Source organism: Sebastes umbrosus, chromosome 23 (genome assembly GCF_015220745.1).
Source record: "Sebastes umbrosus isolate fSebUmb1 chromosome 23, fSebUmb1.pri, whole genome shotgun sequence".
Taxonomy (NCBI): Eukaryota; Metazoa; Chordata; class Actinopteri; order Perciformes; family Sebastidae; genus Sebastes; species Sebastes umbrosus.
Window position 1 is genome coordinate 12,192,337 of NC_051291.1, and position 16,348 is coordinate 12,208,684.

A 16,348-nucleotide genomic window follows, 5' to 3' on the forward strand; every position below is an offset into this window, starting at 1 on the left:
TGGAAACATTCTAGATATCATGCATACTATTTTTGTACACATTTCCCCAACATTTAGCTTGACATATTTGGTATCTTTTTTAAACTTTGGGATCTCAACAAAGCTTGGCTTCACAGGAAGAGTTTGTCCTGACATTGAACAGATTTTTGCAGCCGTTTAATGTCTTTTACATTTGAACTTTATCCAGCATCCTTTGAATTCTGCTGCTCAAATCCCGAGCAAATATGATACTTCGCCTTTTCGTGTCTCTGAATATTCACAAAATATGCAGTGAACTCTGCGCTTTCTGAAACTAAAAGACTATTTGATGTCCAGAATCAATGACGGAAACACTTTTATAGACATGAATAGACCATTTGTTGCTATTTAAATGTCAAAAATCAACGTGATAGCAGATATTGGTGAGGAATAGCGGCTATTAAAATCTAATCTCAGCAAAGCAGCGCTGGAAAACGGAGAGATTTGGACTTGGACTGGATGTGTGTGTGAGAGCGATGAAGAAAGAGAGCAAGAGAGAGAAGAAGGACACAGCTGTGACTCGGTGAAAAGATCAGCTGCATGCCATTTCCTGTTGGAGAGGAGATGGAGAAGGACACACAGCAACACACAAAGAGCAAAAGACCTCTCATTTACTCAATTGTAGCAGCTGAGGGGCTTTCTGGTCGCCACAGGCACCTCATTATGAGGAGATTCTCATTTGATTTACAGCGCATGACTCATCCCACTGTTCGAATTCATTAACAGTTCACTTTTTACTGCCCAGCAGCAACTGGTTAGTACTTAGTACTGCAGTAGTTTAGCTGTAGCACTATGTCTTCTGCTGTTTATGGAGAATCCACTGAAGAATGAGTAGAGGGGAATAAAACTGTCATTTGAATCCTTCCTGTCTGACGCTGATACACTTCCCCTTACTCAGTATAATTGTATGCAAATATGGCTGTGTATCATAATTATTGAGCTGAATGCCAAGATTCATAGTGGTAGAAATCAACACGCATACACTTTCCTGACATTAATAGGATCCTTCATTAGGGCTCTACAGGGAATCTGCCACCGTGTGAGTGCATTTTGTGTGTTTTTGGCTGCTAATGCCTTACTTAAGCAAGTTTATTATTATACAGTCTTATTTTCTACCCACACACCTGAATCTGCTTTCTCCCCTCTTTTTCTTTCCCCACATAATTCTTCTCTTTTTTGCTTTTATGAACAGCAGAGTGCTCTATTAGCAGAAGCTGTGAAGTGAATTTGCGGTGCCGGGAACAAGTGCGAATTGAATGCAGCACAAGCTGTTTACCATGCTGATGGTCGAGCTATTATATTGATCCAGTAAAATGGGTTTCCTCCACCAACCTTTCCCCACACATCACATTCTTCTCCAAATTCCTCTTCTGGACAGTGACTCTTTCTCTTCTTTCCTCCTGTTTTCCCAACATATTTCCCCTTTTTATTCTGTTTTATATTAACTGACTCTCCATCTTCTTACCCCTTCTCCCTTTCTTGTCTCCGTAGAATATATGATGGACGAGATGGAGAGGAGGAGTATCGTGGAGGAGCCTGTCCGCAAGTGCCCCGTACCTGCACCTCGAACCTCTGTTCCCTCGCCCTGTGCCTCCCCCTCCCTCAGACACAAGAGTGAGTAAACGCACAAAACCACAACACAATAATTGGGTTTCACACTAAGACAAAGTTAAAGTTAACGTGATAATAACGCGTTAACGCAAATTCTTTTCACGCCACTAATATTCTTTAATACATTAACGCAACTTTAGGTTGTAGCGGGAAGTTTTAAAGCTAGAGTGAAGATACTGGTATCATATGAAACTAGAAAAACCTAAGAAATCCACTGGTACCAATCATGCCATACTAGCTTCTCGCAAAGGAGTCTAAATAACGCTCCACATTAATGCTGAATTTTGGTGAGGAAAAACTGGCATGGCCATTTTCAAAGGGGTCCCTTGACCTCTGACCTCAAGATATGTGAATGAAAATGGGTTCTATGGGTACCCACGAGTCTCCCCTTTACAGACATGCCCACTTTATGATAATCACATGTAGTTTGGGGCAAGTCATAGTCAAGTCAGCACACTGACACACTGACAGCTGTTGTTGCCTGTTGGGCTGCAGTTTGCCATGTTATGATTCGAGCATTTTTTTATGCTAAATGCAGTACCTGTGAGAGTTTCTGGACAATATTTGTCATTGTTTTGTGTTGTTAATTGATTTCCACTAATAAACATATACATATGATTGCATAAAGCAGCATATTTGCCCAGTCCCATGTTGATAAGAGTAGTAAATACTTGACAAATCGCCCTTTTAAGGTACATTTTGAACAGATTAAAAAATGTGTGGTTAATTTGCGATTAATCACGATTAACTACGGTCAATCATGCGATTAATTAAATTAAATATTTTGATCCATTGATAGTTTACACAGAATAAAGGTGCTCAAAATGTACCAAAAAAGAGGAAGTGGGAGAAAATAGGATTTCCTTTTGAGAAAGTGACAAAAACCAGCAGTAGAGATATTAAATAACAACTCATACTGGAGAAAATACATTTTGCATGAGGTTCAGGATATGTTTTGAAATATGCCTTAAGATCTCAGAAATATATATAAGTAAAGGAAATGCATGAAGGCCAACTCTGCAGCTCAGAAGAAGGATTTATCTTTAATCCAAAATACATATCAAGTAGATTTTTTTTGTGCATTTATATATCTTTTTTTGTTGTGTGTTGTTTGATCTACACTTGATTTGAATTTAATTTTCCAGTATGGGCAAACATTATATTATAAATGCTGCCATGGAGAGCAGCTCCTTTAGTGGAGAAAGACGGATATTACTCCTCTGAACAGCCATACATTTTCCCTGTCCAGCACTGCCCTCTGTGTTATGAATGTAACATTGCAACAAGCTGCTGTTGATTTACTTTTCTACCTGTTCTAGAAATCATTAGTACTGTCTAGTGATAAATCAGGCTAACTTGTGTACTGTGTCAGTTATCTTTATACTAGCAGTGACAGGGACCGGCTTCATACTGATGCTTTAAAGATCTTTGGATGTGTTTTCTTACTTCCCCTCTGCTCTTTTCCTCCTCTCCCCAGATGACGCCGTGACAAGTGAGCTGTCCAAACTGCTCCACGAGATCAAGAAGTGCCGGGACAGAGACTACTCCTTCGAGGAGCTCTGCCACACCATTTCCTCCCACTCCATGGACAGCTTCGGCAGCGGGCGGCTCTCTGACGAGGAGCGCCCGGATCGACCCAATGGCACCCTGACGCGAGTCAAGGTACGGCGCTCAGTTATGACAGAGGATCAGTGCAAGTTTGGTCGTTGGGAGAAAAGAACCATGGTGTGTTATTTATCCCTGGTCCTGGCTCTGCTCCAGTCTTCTTTTCAAACTCCCACTTCTGAGTTAAGAAGTCACATTTTGTCACACGTTCAAATGTTGTTTCCTATGAAACAACAACAAATTGGATCTAGCATCAGTAATATGTTGGTAACTGCTATATTTTAGTGGCACAGAGGTAGTTTGTACTGGAACAGCTATTCAGTATGTTTATTAAATCTGGTAAATGGACTGCATTTGTACACCCTCCATTGACCCATTCTCACACACAAACTCCTACACTGCATGCGAGCTACCATGCAAAGCACTGGTTTAACGATCGGGAGCAATTGTGGGTCCAGTGTCTCGCTCAAGGACACTTTGACATAGCTGTCAACTATTCAATTAATCGCCAACTATTTTAATAATCGATTTATCGGTTTGAGTGATTTTTTAAGAAAAAAAAAAGTACAAATATTCTGATTACAGCTTCTTAAATGCGAATATTTTCAGGTTTCTTTACTCCTCTATGACAGTTAATTGAATATCTTTGAGTTTTGGACAAAACAAGACATTTGCGGACGTCGTCTTGGGCTTTGGGAAACACTGATCGACATTTTTCACCATTTTCTGACATTTTATAGACCAAACAACTAATCGATTAATCAAGAAAATAACTGACAGACTAATCGACAATGAAAATAATCGTTAGTTAAAGTACTAGATATGATGCTTTTCTCTGTGTTATTTCATTGTACCCTGAATATCTATCTGCTGCGGCTGGACAAAATAAGCAAAATGAAGATGTCGCCCTGGAATCTGGGAGCTTGTGATAGGTGTTTTTCACTATTTCTGACAATTTACAGACTAAACAATTAATTGATTGATCAAAAAAATAATTTCCATTCATTTTCTGTTGAAATAATCATTAGTTGTAGCCATAAATACAACTCTGTGCTATAGTTACAATATTTCGAATGCCACTTTATGATAGATTATAAAAATACCAGGAACCATTTTTATTTTTTTTGACCTTTTTATAAAATGAATTATCATGAGAGAGGAGATGGTGCAAACATGGTAAATGTGTTATTTCAACAAAATATTATACAAATCATTCTACGTTACATTTAATTTCCAGGCTAGTAATTTTAACTTACAGTACCTGTACAAAAACACCTAATCTGCTGGTATAATGTATATACACAGCTGCTGTATTTTCTCCAAAGACCATCTGCTGTGTGAAGCACATAAAAACAAGCTTTTCTCTGTTTCACTCAAATCGTTTCCCTATAGAGCTGCATGTCTGTCACCTCTGCATCAATGTTTTTCTGTTGAATTTTAGAGGCTTTATCTGAATGGCACAAATGGTTCCAGATATGTACTTTGTCTATTGTGACAACAGAGGGCAGTATCAGACAGTCTGATGCCACGGAGCTGCCTTGTCTAATTGAGTATTCACTTGTTGTTGCTGAAGCTCAACAGCTTCTGTTTGTTGTTAGCCTGAATTAGTTTAGAATTGTAATTACTATTTGTGCTCAAACAGCCGTTCACAGCCAGCAGACATTGTTTTTCCTGACCTCGCGTCTTCTCATTAGGTGCCTTTTTAAACTGAAATATTGTCTCTTGTTTACTCCCTCAGTCACTCACGCACACACACACACAGGAAAACTGATTATTGGTTTGAATTATGGGGATGAAATAGCCGCCTTTCATCAGTATTAGCTGACCAGAGAATCACAGCTGCAGGTTATTTCTAACATCCGGCGCAGCGTGACGAAGAGGCTCTGAGCTTTTTTCAATTCCACTGTGCAGGAAGTCAGACGCACTGCAGGACACAGAGGTCATCCATCACGCTGACCCCCCACCTGAGCCTTTAGAACACACTCACAAACAAACACACAACACACACATACAGGGAAGCATCCAAAGAAATGCGTTTATCTGTCTGTGCTTCTCGCTTGCTTATTTACGGCACGTCTGTTTCTATTTTTCTTTCTATTTCTCTCCTTCTCGCTCACCTACAGCAACACACACACACACACACACACACCGTACACACACCTCAGTGGAGGATTATTTTGACACTGATCAATAGCTCATCATCTTCTCCATTTCTGTAATTCGGCTCAATATGAAAGCAAGCCGAGGAATGTTTACGTACAGTGCAGCGGGCGCTCAAACCTGCCGAGGCTTACACACATGTGCATGGACGTAACAACACCTCTGCTCACTTTGGCTGTAATTATATCAATCCATCTTGTCTCTCTCTTTCTCTCTCTCTCTCTCTCTCTCTCTCTCTCTCTTTCTAAGTACCAATTTGTATTCTATTACTGACATTCACAGTGTGTATGTGTGTTTATGTGCCCCCAGGCTGCCTTCTGTACATGTGGCCGGGGCCATTAGTATGTGATTCGATGTGTCTGTTACACATGAATAAAACACGCAAAAAACCCAAGATAGCGCACACACACACGGTAACACAGGCTTCTCACATTGCCTTGCTACCCATGGGTGTGTAAACCGAGCAATAATAGAAATGTTTGTGTGTTGCGTGTCCTGTATTCTAATGAGTGCTCCTCCTCCCAGTACGTGTGTTCGTTGTGGTTAAACCAGTATGTGTCCCTGAAAGACAATTCCACTGTTTTACTGACACTGGTGGTAATATTTTCTACTGTTTTTCACACAGTATCTTTGACTTTACCCATTTATCACAGAAACACAAAGACGGCCACCAAAGATTACTTTCAATATTTAATCAAATAGTAATTTAGTGAGGAATATGTCAGGAAATGGATAACATCTTCAAATTTATTATTTTGTCCAACCAACAGTCCAAATCTCCAAAGTATTACCTTTGCAGTATAAAGCAGATAAAAGCAGCTAATCATCATATTTGAGAAGCTGGAACCATGCGCCGCATGTTTGGCAATTTGTGCTGGTTGATTAATTTTCTGTTGGTTGACCTTTGCAGGTTAGAAATGCCTCTGAAGCAGTAATCTGCATAATCAGATTCTGCATTCGCATGTGCAATCTGTAGACGACGGGACAAGATTTTGGTATCGGACGCTTTCTGGTTTCTGTTTGTAGTCAGAGCAGTATTGACCAATCACGTTCGAGCAGGCTTTAGTTTAGTTGATTTGCAGGTAAACAGTCCGTGTGGAGAGCAAAAGAGGCAGAACGCATTGGCCAAAAATGCAATCTGGGAACCCACCGTCTATCGTCTGACGATGATTTCGCTTTGTATTCGTTTAAAATGAGCTTGTAAACCGGCTACTTGTGAAACAATCCGGTCGTCTCTCAACTCCAACTCCATTCATGCATCTCAAGTTGCTAATCGGACTGTAAACAATTGACCGACTCACAGAAAAGGAAGTCTTGGCCCGGATATCTGCTGGCTACACCAGAACCCCAGAAATACAGCCCTTTGACCTCAGAGGCTCTTCCGTCATCAGACCGATAGTAGATGGGTTCCGAGAGCAAGAATCTTGCGATACTATACTTATCATCATACAGGGGTTAGGATTAAATATATTGCGATACTGTAAGCAAGGCAATATAATGCTATTTAAAAAAACAAAAAGTCATAGTATAAAGAATACACAGTCATACGCATAAAGTCTGAGTAAAAAACACAACTTTTTTATGCAATCAGAACAGTTGGATCTGCTTTTACATTAATCACAGTCCCTGTAACATCCAATATCATAGCACTACATGCTTACATTGGCATGCTGGTGCACTTGCAGTGACAATGCTAACACACTTAATATAAGCAGGTAATATTCACGAGGTTTCACCATCTCAGTCGAGCCTCTTCGCATACTAACATTTGCTAATTGGCACTAAACACAACATTTTCTGTCTTTCTATAACTGGAAACTGAGCTGTGTTGTCACCAGAGGACCATGTTTACAGTAAACTGTGGTTAACAGTGTCTTCTGGCAGCAGGAAAACTTGTGAATGTGTGGCGATATAAATTTGGGTGAAAATTAGTTCAATTTGAAACTGCTTTAAAGTACTTTTCTTTCAATGACGAGCCTTAAATGTAGAGTCAGGTCACAGGATCAATCAGATGTCTGTTTTCCTTCAAATGAACAAATTTTTCATAAAAAACGTTTCCTAACGTCGTTGAGTAGAAATATATCCCATCCCTTTAAGGGTTTTCATATGTAATATTGATCAGTTATGCAGTCCTCAGTAATGAATGATTAATACTTTCATTTTTATTGAACACTGTCTATCTGCATTTTACTGTAATGAAAGGATTATGTGACTGTTGTTCCTGCAGTCATACAGTACAGTGCCGTATGTGTGTGTGTGTGTGTAAGGACTGCAGTTCGTTATACATCAATCAATATTCCAGTGTTGCAGAGGGCCCTTTGCAATCTGGAGCGACTGGTGACCTTTTGGTTTCAGCCTCGTTTTCTGCCCCCGTCTCCAGTCTGGCTGCTGTTCTTTTGCTCTTCCCATCTGTCCTCTCCTCCCTCTGTATCTTCTCTCCGTTTTTTCACAATTTTTCCTCCAGCACTTCTTCCTGTCTTTAACACGTCCTCTCTTAATCCTCTCCCTCATTACCTTGATTTCTTTGCCCTCCTGCTTTTTTTAGACTAAAGATGATTTCTCCTCTCTCGTCATCAGCCCTCCCTCGGCTCTCTCCCTCTTTAAAAAACCTACATGTCAGACACTGCGGTGGTATCTGTCTATGTAATCTGCTGTGACCTGCGTCCTCTGCTGCATCATACGGTTCACTGAGATATCAGGTGGGCTGCGTCTGCCCTCTGACACCTCCGTGCCACCTCCGTCATCCACACACCTGCCCTCATGGGAGCCACAGAGCCCCGGGAAAGGACACCGTGTGCATGTGTGTGTGATAAAGTTGTTCCTGCACCTTTCTCCTCTCTGATTAACTCATTGTGGCATCCAGAGCAGCAAGGCAATATTGAGTATAGCAGCTTTAGAAATAACTTTCAAATAACCAACTTTGCCTTCTTAAAGAGGACATATGCTTATTTTCAGGTGCATACTTGTATTTTGGATTTCTACTAAAACATGTTACATGCTTTAATGTTCAAAAAGGCTTTATTTTTCTCATACCAGCTCTAACTTCCTTTGTTTGAGGGCGTGCCAAACTACCCACTAGGCAGGTGTGTTACTTGGTGACATCACCATGTTACGGAAGAAAAGGCGGGACATCAATCAAGGCATTCCAGGTAGTTCAGGAGCAGTGTTTCTGTGGGGGAGAGTAACTTTGTAGACCTTTTACATGCACAAAAACTATATAACACACTAAAGGAAAGAGGAAAAAGCACAAAAGCATAATAGGTCCTCTTCGCACTGTTTCAATTAATCATGTCTCTTTTCAGCTCTTTGTTCCATTCCCCACTTCTTTGCTCCAAGATGATGCAATGGCACATTCATCTTCTCAGGGCTTCTTCTGACCTTTGACCTCATTACTATTGGAACATGTTATGTTGGTGATCTGGTGATGTAATGTTTTGTTTTTTTGTGCACGCAGCGGCCGACCCCACCTCTCGCTATGGCCCTGGAGGAGGACGAGGCAGAAAAGAGTTGCGGCCCAACTGGATTCTGGGAGGCCCTGACGCCCTGCAACGGCTGCCGCAACCTGGGCTTCTCCAGCCTGTCACAGGTAAACACACTCACACGCACACACACACACACACACACACACACACACACACACACACAGAGCCTGAACTAGCCTTCTCTAACTGGACGACTCTCAGCGAATAATCTCACTGTTCATTTGCATTATATTGTGTTTTACAGTGTGCACATAATGGCACTTATACAACATAATGGTATCACTTCATAATCAACATATAAGTTTGTCACATGGTGAAGAACAATGCAGCGCACGCACACACACACACACACACACACACACACACACACACACACACACACACACACACACACACACACACACACACACACACACACAGCTTTCCTACAGTGAAATTACAGGCTAGTGATATCGCCATTGTTCTGAGTGAATACTTTTACTGGTTACCTTGGGAACGCAGCGAATGAGCCATCACTGGCTGCTCTGTTCAGTATCCGTCTCATGCTTGTTCTGTCTATCTTTCATCTTTCATCTTCTCTCTAGTTCTCAGAATTTTCCACAAAATCTCCTTATCTCTCTCCGGTTTTGAAGCTTTTACCTTTTTTATGAGCAGTACTCGGTTCATGACCTTTTGAATGAGTAACATTCAACCGAGATATCTGATACGATGAGATCACATAAAAAGGATAATCATCCCCTCGGGGGGGAAAATACGAATATTGCAGCAGCGAAGGAATACACAGTAGAATATTAATGTGACTCTTAGGGACTGATGTCGTATTTTTTAAAGGACCGAAACCGGCATTGATTTTTCTGTCAGACAACTAACAGTTTTATAGAGGGTTGATATTTGGCATCTGAAGAAAGATGCAGTAAGTATATACACCCTTCAAACATATTTATGAGCTCAAGGCACACAGCTGTAAGTTGTTGCTCCCCATTTTATGAGCCTAAATCACAAAGTGAGGCAGCAAAGTGAGTCTACTGTCCCCGCTGATGTAGACTTCATATATTTACCCTCCTTGCCCAAATGAAATATTGGTGTTATGGTCAATTAACCCTCAAAAAGGGACACATAAAAAAATGTAGGCCTGTTACACACTTCCTGCACAGCAAGTATGTTGATCTCTCTGCTTACATGGCAAACATATTCAGTATTTATTCCTTGATTTTACTAATTTGTTTCTCTAGTCATGTAGATATTTTTTATTTTGAATATTTAAATCTTGTGTTTTAGTCGTTCTCTTATTGTCTAATCCTGCAAAGCACTTGATTCTGCGATTTGAAGTGCAATTGGACACAAAAACAGACGAAAGCAAAATGCAATATGTACTTTATTAATAAAGCATAGTGAAAACATAAGTGGTACGAACATAGATACAACCACAAAAATGACAGTCAACTATTTACAACTGAGCAGGAGGGCAAAAGTCAGGTGGGCACAATTATTAAGGAATAAAGGTAGGTTTAGAGTTGGGTTTTAAAAGAGCTCAAGGGGCTGATCTAAGAGAAAGTGGGAGACTAGTCCGAAGTTTATGGGCCGTGACCGCAAAGGCGCGATCACCCCTGTGTTTGCGGTGTGATTGTGGAATGACTGAAGCTGGTGTCGGAGGAGCGGAGAGCTCTATTGGAGTGGAGTTGAGGTGCTGAGGAGGTCAGATGTGTAGGGGGGGGGGGGGGCGCCAAGCAATTGAGAGCTTTAAAAACAAATGAATTTGGTAGTGAACTGGAAGCCAGTGCAGGGCAGCCAGGATGGCAGAGCAGCCTAACAGCAGCGTTCTGAATGCGTTGCAGAGGTTATTGGAGAGTCATTTAAGTATTTAAGAGTACTTAAATGGAGTACTTTCAAAGAGCAGAGCCTCTTATATGTTGCCATTGAGCTGCAGGAAATAAAGGGCCAATGATGATGCACAGTAAAATACTATAGTGGAAATCAGCAGATAATGTTACGCTGCACAGTAAGGTGAAAGATAAAATAGTATTAACTCAACATTGGATATATTTCTAGACAAGGGAAGAGGTGGATGTCTGTTATGTGCAGTAATATGGGTTAAGATAGCATAATAGATGCACTTAAAGCTTGTATATACTGTACTAATGGTAAACTAGAGGGTCAACAAGACTGCTTTGAACTGGATCCACAGTCATGACAAAAGAAAAAGAAGAAAACCTTGAAGTCAAGAATCCCATACAGAGAAAGCTTAGTTCACCTTCTTTAGATCTCGTGCATCTCTCTTACCTGTTGTACCTGAGTATATACCACTGATATATACTGTACAGTATGCTGCACGAGTTATAGGAATTAAAGCTTATTAGGAATATTTAGAAATCCTCTCCCACTTGTTACCTCTCAATGTCAGTGTGTGAAATATTCTGTCGTACCTTTTTTACCAAAACTCTAGAAAAGAAAAGCAATCCAAATTCTCCTCCTCTTCCTTGTATTCCCGCTCCATCATTTCCATCTTCCTTCCTTCTTTCCTTCCTACCTGCCCCCCTGAGCCCTTCGTGCTGCGTATATAAGTGTGGTTAAGTGTGTGCTGAGGAGATTGTTTAGCGGTGGGATGCGTGCTGGCTCAAACAGCAGGACATCTGACATTTACAACACAACAGACCCTCTGTCTTGTACACTGGCAGGCTGCCTGCATGACTGGCACTCTGCCTGGAGAGGTTTGCACCTGGAGAAGTGTGTGTGTGTGTGTATATGTATGTGTGCGTAGAAAGGAAAAAAAAAAAAAAGCTCTTTGCATGGCAGTTTGAATGTGAGTATGAGGGTATATAGAGCATATTTGGTGGCATCAGCTTTACTGTGTCTGAATTTGGCATGACTTCATGTTGAGTTTGTGTGGGTGGGTTTGTGTGTGTGTGTAGGGGGGGGGTTATAGAAGGAGGAAGGAAAAGAGTGAGAGAGGAATAGAAATTGAGTTGTTATCTCATAATTAAGTTAGCACCGTGCTAATTTGCCCTGTGTAATTATGAATAAACAGAGCTAACATAAAGAGAGGAGCCCGTTCATCCCCTCTGACGATGAATGGACAAAGTGAGATGTTTTCATGCCGCAGTCTCTCCATCTCATCCTTTCTTCTCATCATCCCACGTCAGCCTAATTCTTTTTTAGCTTGTTTTCTATCATCCCTCGCTCCGTCCCATTTTTCGTCTGTCTGTCTCTCTCTCCGTCTGACTCATCTATCTTTCACTTTATATCTCAACAGAAGTGTGTTAAGCTTTGTATCGATTGTCTGAGCGCGAGAGTTTTGTGGTTGTCCGGCTGTCACTCTAGACTGTCAGTCAAAGAGCCGGACTTGTCTAACTAATCATACAGAAAAAAACCCTCGCATTAAAAACTTTAGCTAACTAAACTTTAGTTTAAAGGGATAGTTTGGAAGCTTTGGAGTGGGGTTGTATGAGGTACTTATACATCGTCAGTGTATTACCTACAGTAGACGGCAGGCGGCACGCCTCCAGTTTGGAGTAGCAGACAGGAGTACCGGCACGGAAGCAAAGCAATGTACTGCTGTGGACGGGGCTGGCAACAAAACGTATTTTAGACACTTAAAAAATCAGTTTAAGTGTATTTTCGCCTCTTTATCTTGCCGTCAGACAGCCCTTTCCAATGGGGAACTGAATTCGTTTTCTATGCTCTCTTCAAAGCCACCAGACTCCTTTGACAAAAACAGTAATTTTACCTCACAGAATGAATTAGTTGCTGGTCTACAGCTGCCTAGATCTGTTAGTTTGTTTGTGTTATTGTGTGACTTTGATGAATCCAAACTAATCCTTTGAAACACCAAAGTCACACAATAACACAAACTAACCAACCAATTGAGGCAGCGGTAGACCAAACAACTCCCGTGTGGTGCGAGATAAAATTACTGTTTTTGTCAATGGAGTCTGGTGGCTTTGAAGAGAGCATAGATGATGGCTTCAGTTTTCCGTCGGAAATGGCTGTCTGATGGCAAGGTAAAGCAGTGGAAATATTCTAAATATAGCATACACTTAAACTGAAATTGTTATTTGTAGGTGGGCCTTTCTTTTAGGTGCCTAAAAAATCCCTTTACTAATTAAAAAAACTATTTAAAGACCCCCAAACTGTATATTTTCAATCAGCTGCAAGCAAGTGTTGGCATCCTACATACATTTCTGCAATTAGAACAATTTTAGTTATTTAACATGAGAGTTTTTTTTTTTGTCTGTGCTCTCTTCTCACTGGTTTGACATGGCTTGGGATCTGTTGGAAAGAAATCATGCAAAAATATCATATTTTTGTCCACCAGTCCGAGTTTGGCATTAGAAGAATCCAAATCAAAAGGTAGTTGTGGATTTTTTACTTGTGTTACTGTGAGTTTTTTCAGTTTTTGAGTTTTATTAGCAAAAGATATGTTTTTTCCTAATGTTGCTTATTTAATCAGGAATATTTTATGTTTTTATACAAATACCTAAAGCAGCATCAACAGATTTTTCTTTAGCCCTCATCAGTTTTCATATATAATACAGTAAAAAATGACAGCACCTCAAGCTACATCTTCCAAAATGAAGTTGAAATGACACCTCTATTAAAACAATTGCAACAAAAACTGAACAATAAAACCTTTGTGATGGTAATACTTACTGCAGAAATATTGCCTGCATTAGTTTTAGTTAGTGTATCTAATAGACTGGCAATCGAGTATGTGTTTCTGTATTTGCATTGTGTGTGTCTGTGTGAGTGTGCACATGCCTACGCAGGTGCATGGACAAATTTAGGAGTTATTAGTGTTTCAGTGTGTTTGTATATACACAGTACACCTGTCAGAGACTGTGCTGCAGTAGATTAGACGGAAAATAGAGAGTGCACTCTGTTCTAAGATAATGAATATGGCACGTCATCACAGTCTGTCACATGTTTATGTGTGTGTATGTATGCGGGCATACGCGCGTGCATAAGGACGCTTCCCTTGTTGTGAATTTTCCGTTGCCAGCCACAGGTTTCCTCCCACCACCGCCATGCGAACTCCGACTGACGCCAAAGTGCGTGTGGAGGAGGTTTCCTCTGCGACTTTAACAAAGAAGTTCAGACATCACTTTTGGAAACCTTGAAAAGCCAAATAGAGAAAAAAGAAAATGCAAGAAATGAATTCAGATAGAGAGAGAGAGAGGTTGGCAGGGTTGCCAGGCAACACAGAAATTCATAAGATATCAGGCGTGGGATGTCCACCATTGACAAATCTCAGTCGCCGTCAGCACAGGGGCGTCAGAGCGCTGCGCACACGTCAGCGTTTCCCGACTGTGTCCACCACCTTTACTTCTTCCTTCTTGTTTTTCTTCCTCCATCTCTCTCTTTCTGCACACTCACTCAGACTCCAGTTTTCCTCTCCTGAGTGGGTGGCTGCTGACCTTAAATGTTCTCAGCCCAGGGGGGGTTTTAAGGAGTTGAGGTGGAGGGAGGGCAGGTGTGTGTCGCACCGGTAGAGATCAGAGACCCAGGAGAACTCTTGAAGATGTGAAGGAACATCAAAGGCAGATGTTTCTGAGAGGGCAGCGATTATGTGGAGAGGTTCAGAAGTCTGTAAATGAAGGACTGAATGTGCTCTGTGGGAGACTGGGTGAGGTTTTTCATATAAACGGTTTGGGATCATAAGTTTTCTAATGTCAAATTTGAATAGTTCAATATTGCTGAGAGTTAGGCTGTAATAATAATGGCATGATATGTCTAAGGGGAGACACCTCAGGTGAATAGGGTATAACTTTAACTAATAGATACCACCATGAAATTTCCAAAGTTGATTACTTAAATTAAGACTTTTTTTTTTTTTTTTTACAAATTTTCTGAAATTTTCTGTTTAAATATGCATCTTTTTTTTTTAATTTGCATACATTTCTGGAACAGAAATCTGAACAATGGGTAAAGCCAGGTTCCAAATTATTTTTTCATTTTGTCGACATATGAGAGTCAAAGGTTTTCTACACAGGGCATTTCCGATACCTCTTCTTATCACTCCATAAATCTGAAAATACTGTAAGCAGCCATAAGTAAATTCATTTTCGCCATGTTTTAAGATATAAAATGTGATAGAAATCAGGCTACGAATGATATAAGATCAAACCCCTCTGTAAAAACCCTCAGAATATAGATGGGAATGAAACTGGAATGTTAGGTGTATATAAGTGCTACTGACATGGAGATTTGTGGCTCAGGGTCTGAGAAAACAACTCATTTTGAGAAAATGGCCCTTAAACATATGTATTTTAAAATTCCATTACATTCGAATAGGGTAATAAAATTAACTAATAGATATCACCATGAAACTTCCCCAGTTGATTACTGACATTAAGACAATTATTTTTTGTATTGCGATTTTTCTGAAATATTATGTTTAAATATGCAAATGAGGCATTATCTAATGTTAACTTTTGGTGAATTTAGGAGAAATCTACAGATGCAAATAGACAAAGTAGTAAAATAAACACCTAAATGTGTGTTTTTGATGTTTTCTTTCCACTAGTCTGAAAGAAGCCATGTTATAGAAGCTCAAAAATGATGTTTCTGCCTGTCTTTCCTTAAATCAACAGTTTGATTAGCTGTTTGCCCCTGGTTGCAGTCTTTATGATAAGTTGGAATGTACATGTGGTGAGGAGCATGTTTATTGGGGTTAAAATGTGAATGAGTATTTTATTGTGAATTAAGGATGCATCTGTCTTTGTTCTATGGATTATAATTATATTTTTCAGTTATTCATTTTATTAGCTTTAAACACAAATCCAAATGTAAAAAAACTACATAAAAATCCAGTCCAATTCTTTATCCTTCTGTTTCTTTCTTGCTGTTATTTTCCATTTCTCCTGTCCTCTATCTGCTGCTCTCTGCGGGACGTGACGCAGCTCTGTGCTTACACTTAGTTCTTGTTAATGGCTTTATGCCCTGCAGACTCTGCAGCTATAGACTGTCTTCCTGTCAGCCTAACCTTCAGCACACACACCTATAGCTGCTGTCAAATACTTTTTTACTGAAATAGATTGGCACACACACACACACAGATATGCCGCCCTTGAGTACTTGGAGATGTTCCCTGAGTGTGTGTGTGTGGTTTGTATAGTCTGACATCCTGCTGGAGTTTAGATATCTCGTTGTCCTTGAGGTAAACAGGAAACGTGGAAAAAAGATTGGAGAAAGAGGCGTAGGAGCTTCAATAAAGAGAGACCACCAATACGAAGAAGTGTGCTTCACAGCACTGATACTAGCGTATATTACAGCAGAACAACCATGCCACTGATGTTAAAGTGCCCTTGAGCAAGGCATTTAACCCTGAAATGCTTCTGAAGAGCCAACAGAGTGGTGGAATGTGTCAGCATGTGTCCAAACCAAGCTTATATCTCACACAAAACACACACCTAGATGACAGGGAGAGAGTTGCTTACTGTGTATTCCTGTATAAATGAATTAGGATTTTCATATTT

At 40.4% G+C, this 16,348-nt stretch overlaps 1 protein-coding gene across 6 annotated transcripts in view; it reads left to right on the forward strand.

Moving 5' to 3' along the window:
• Positions 1 to 16,348, forward strand: part of anks1b (ankyrin repeat and sterile alpha motif domain containing 1B) — a 250,819-nt gene that overhangs the window by 110,275 nt on the left and 124,196 nt on the right. For all 6 annotated transcript variants that reach the window (XM_037760557.1, XM_037760558.1, XM_037760556.1 and 3 more), the window contains 3 exons: positions 1,510 to 1,632; positions 3,107 to 3,291; positions 8,849 to 8,980. In XM_037760557.1, coding sequence (XP_037616485.1) covers positions 1,510 to 1,632; positions 3,107 to 3,291; positions 8,849 to 8,980 — 440 coding nt within the window. The remainder of the gene's footprint in view (positions 1 to 1,509; positions 1,633 to 3,106; positions 3,292 to 8,848; positions 8,981 to 16,348) is intronic.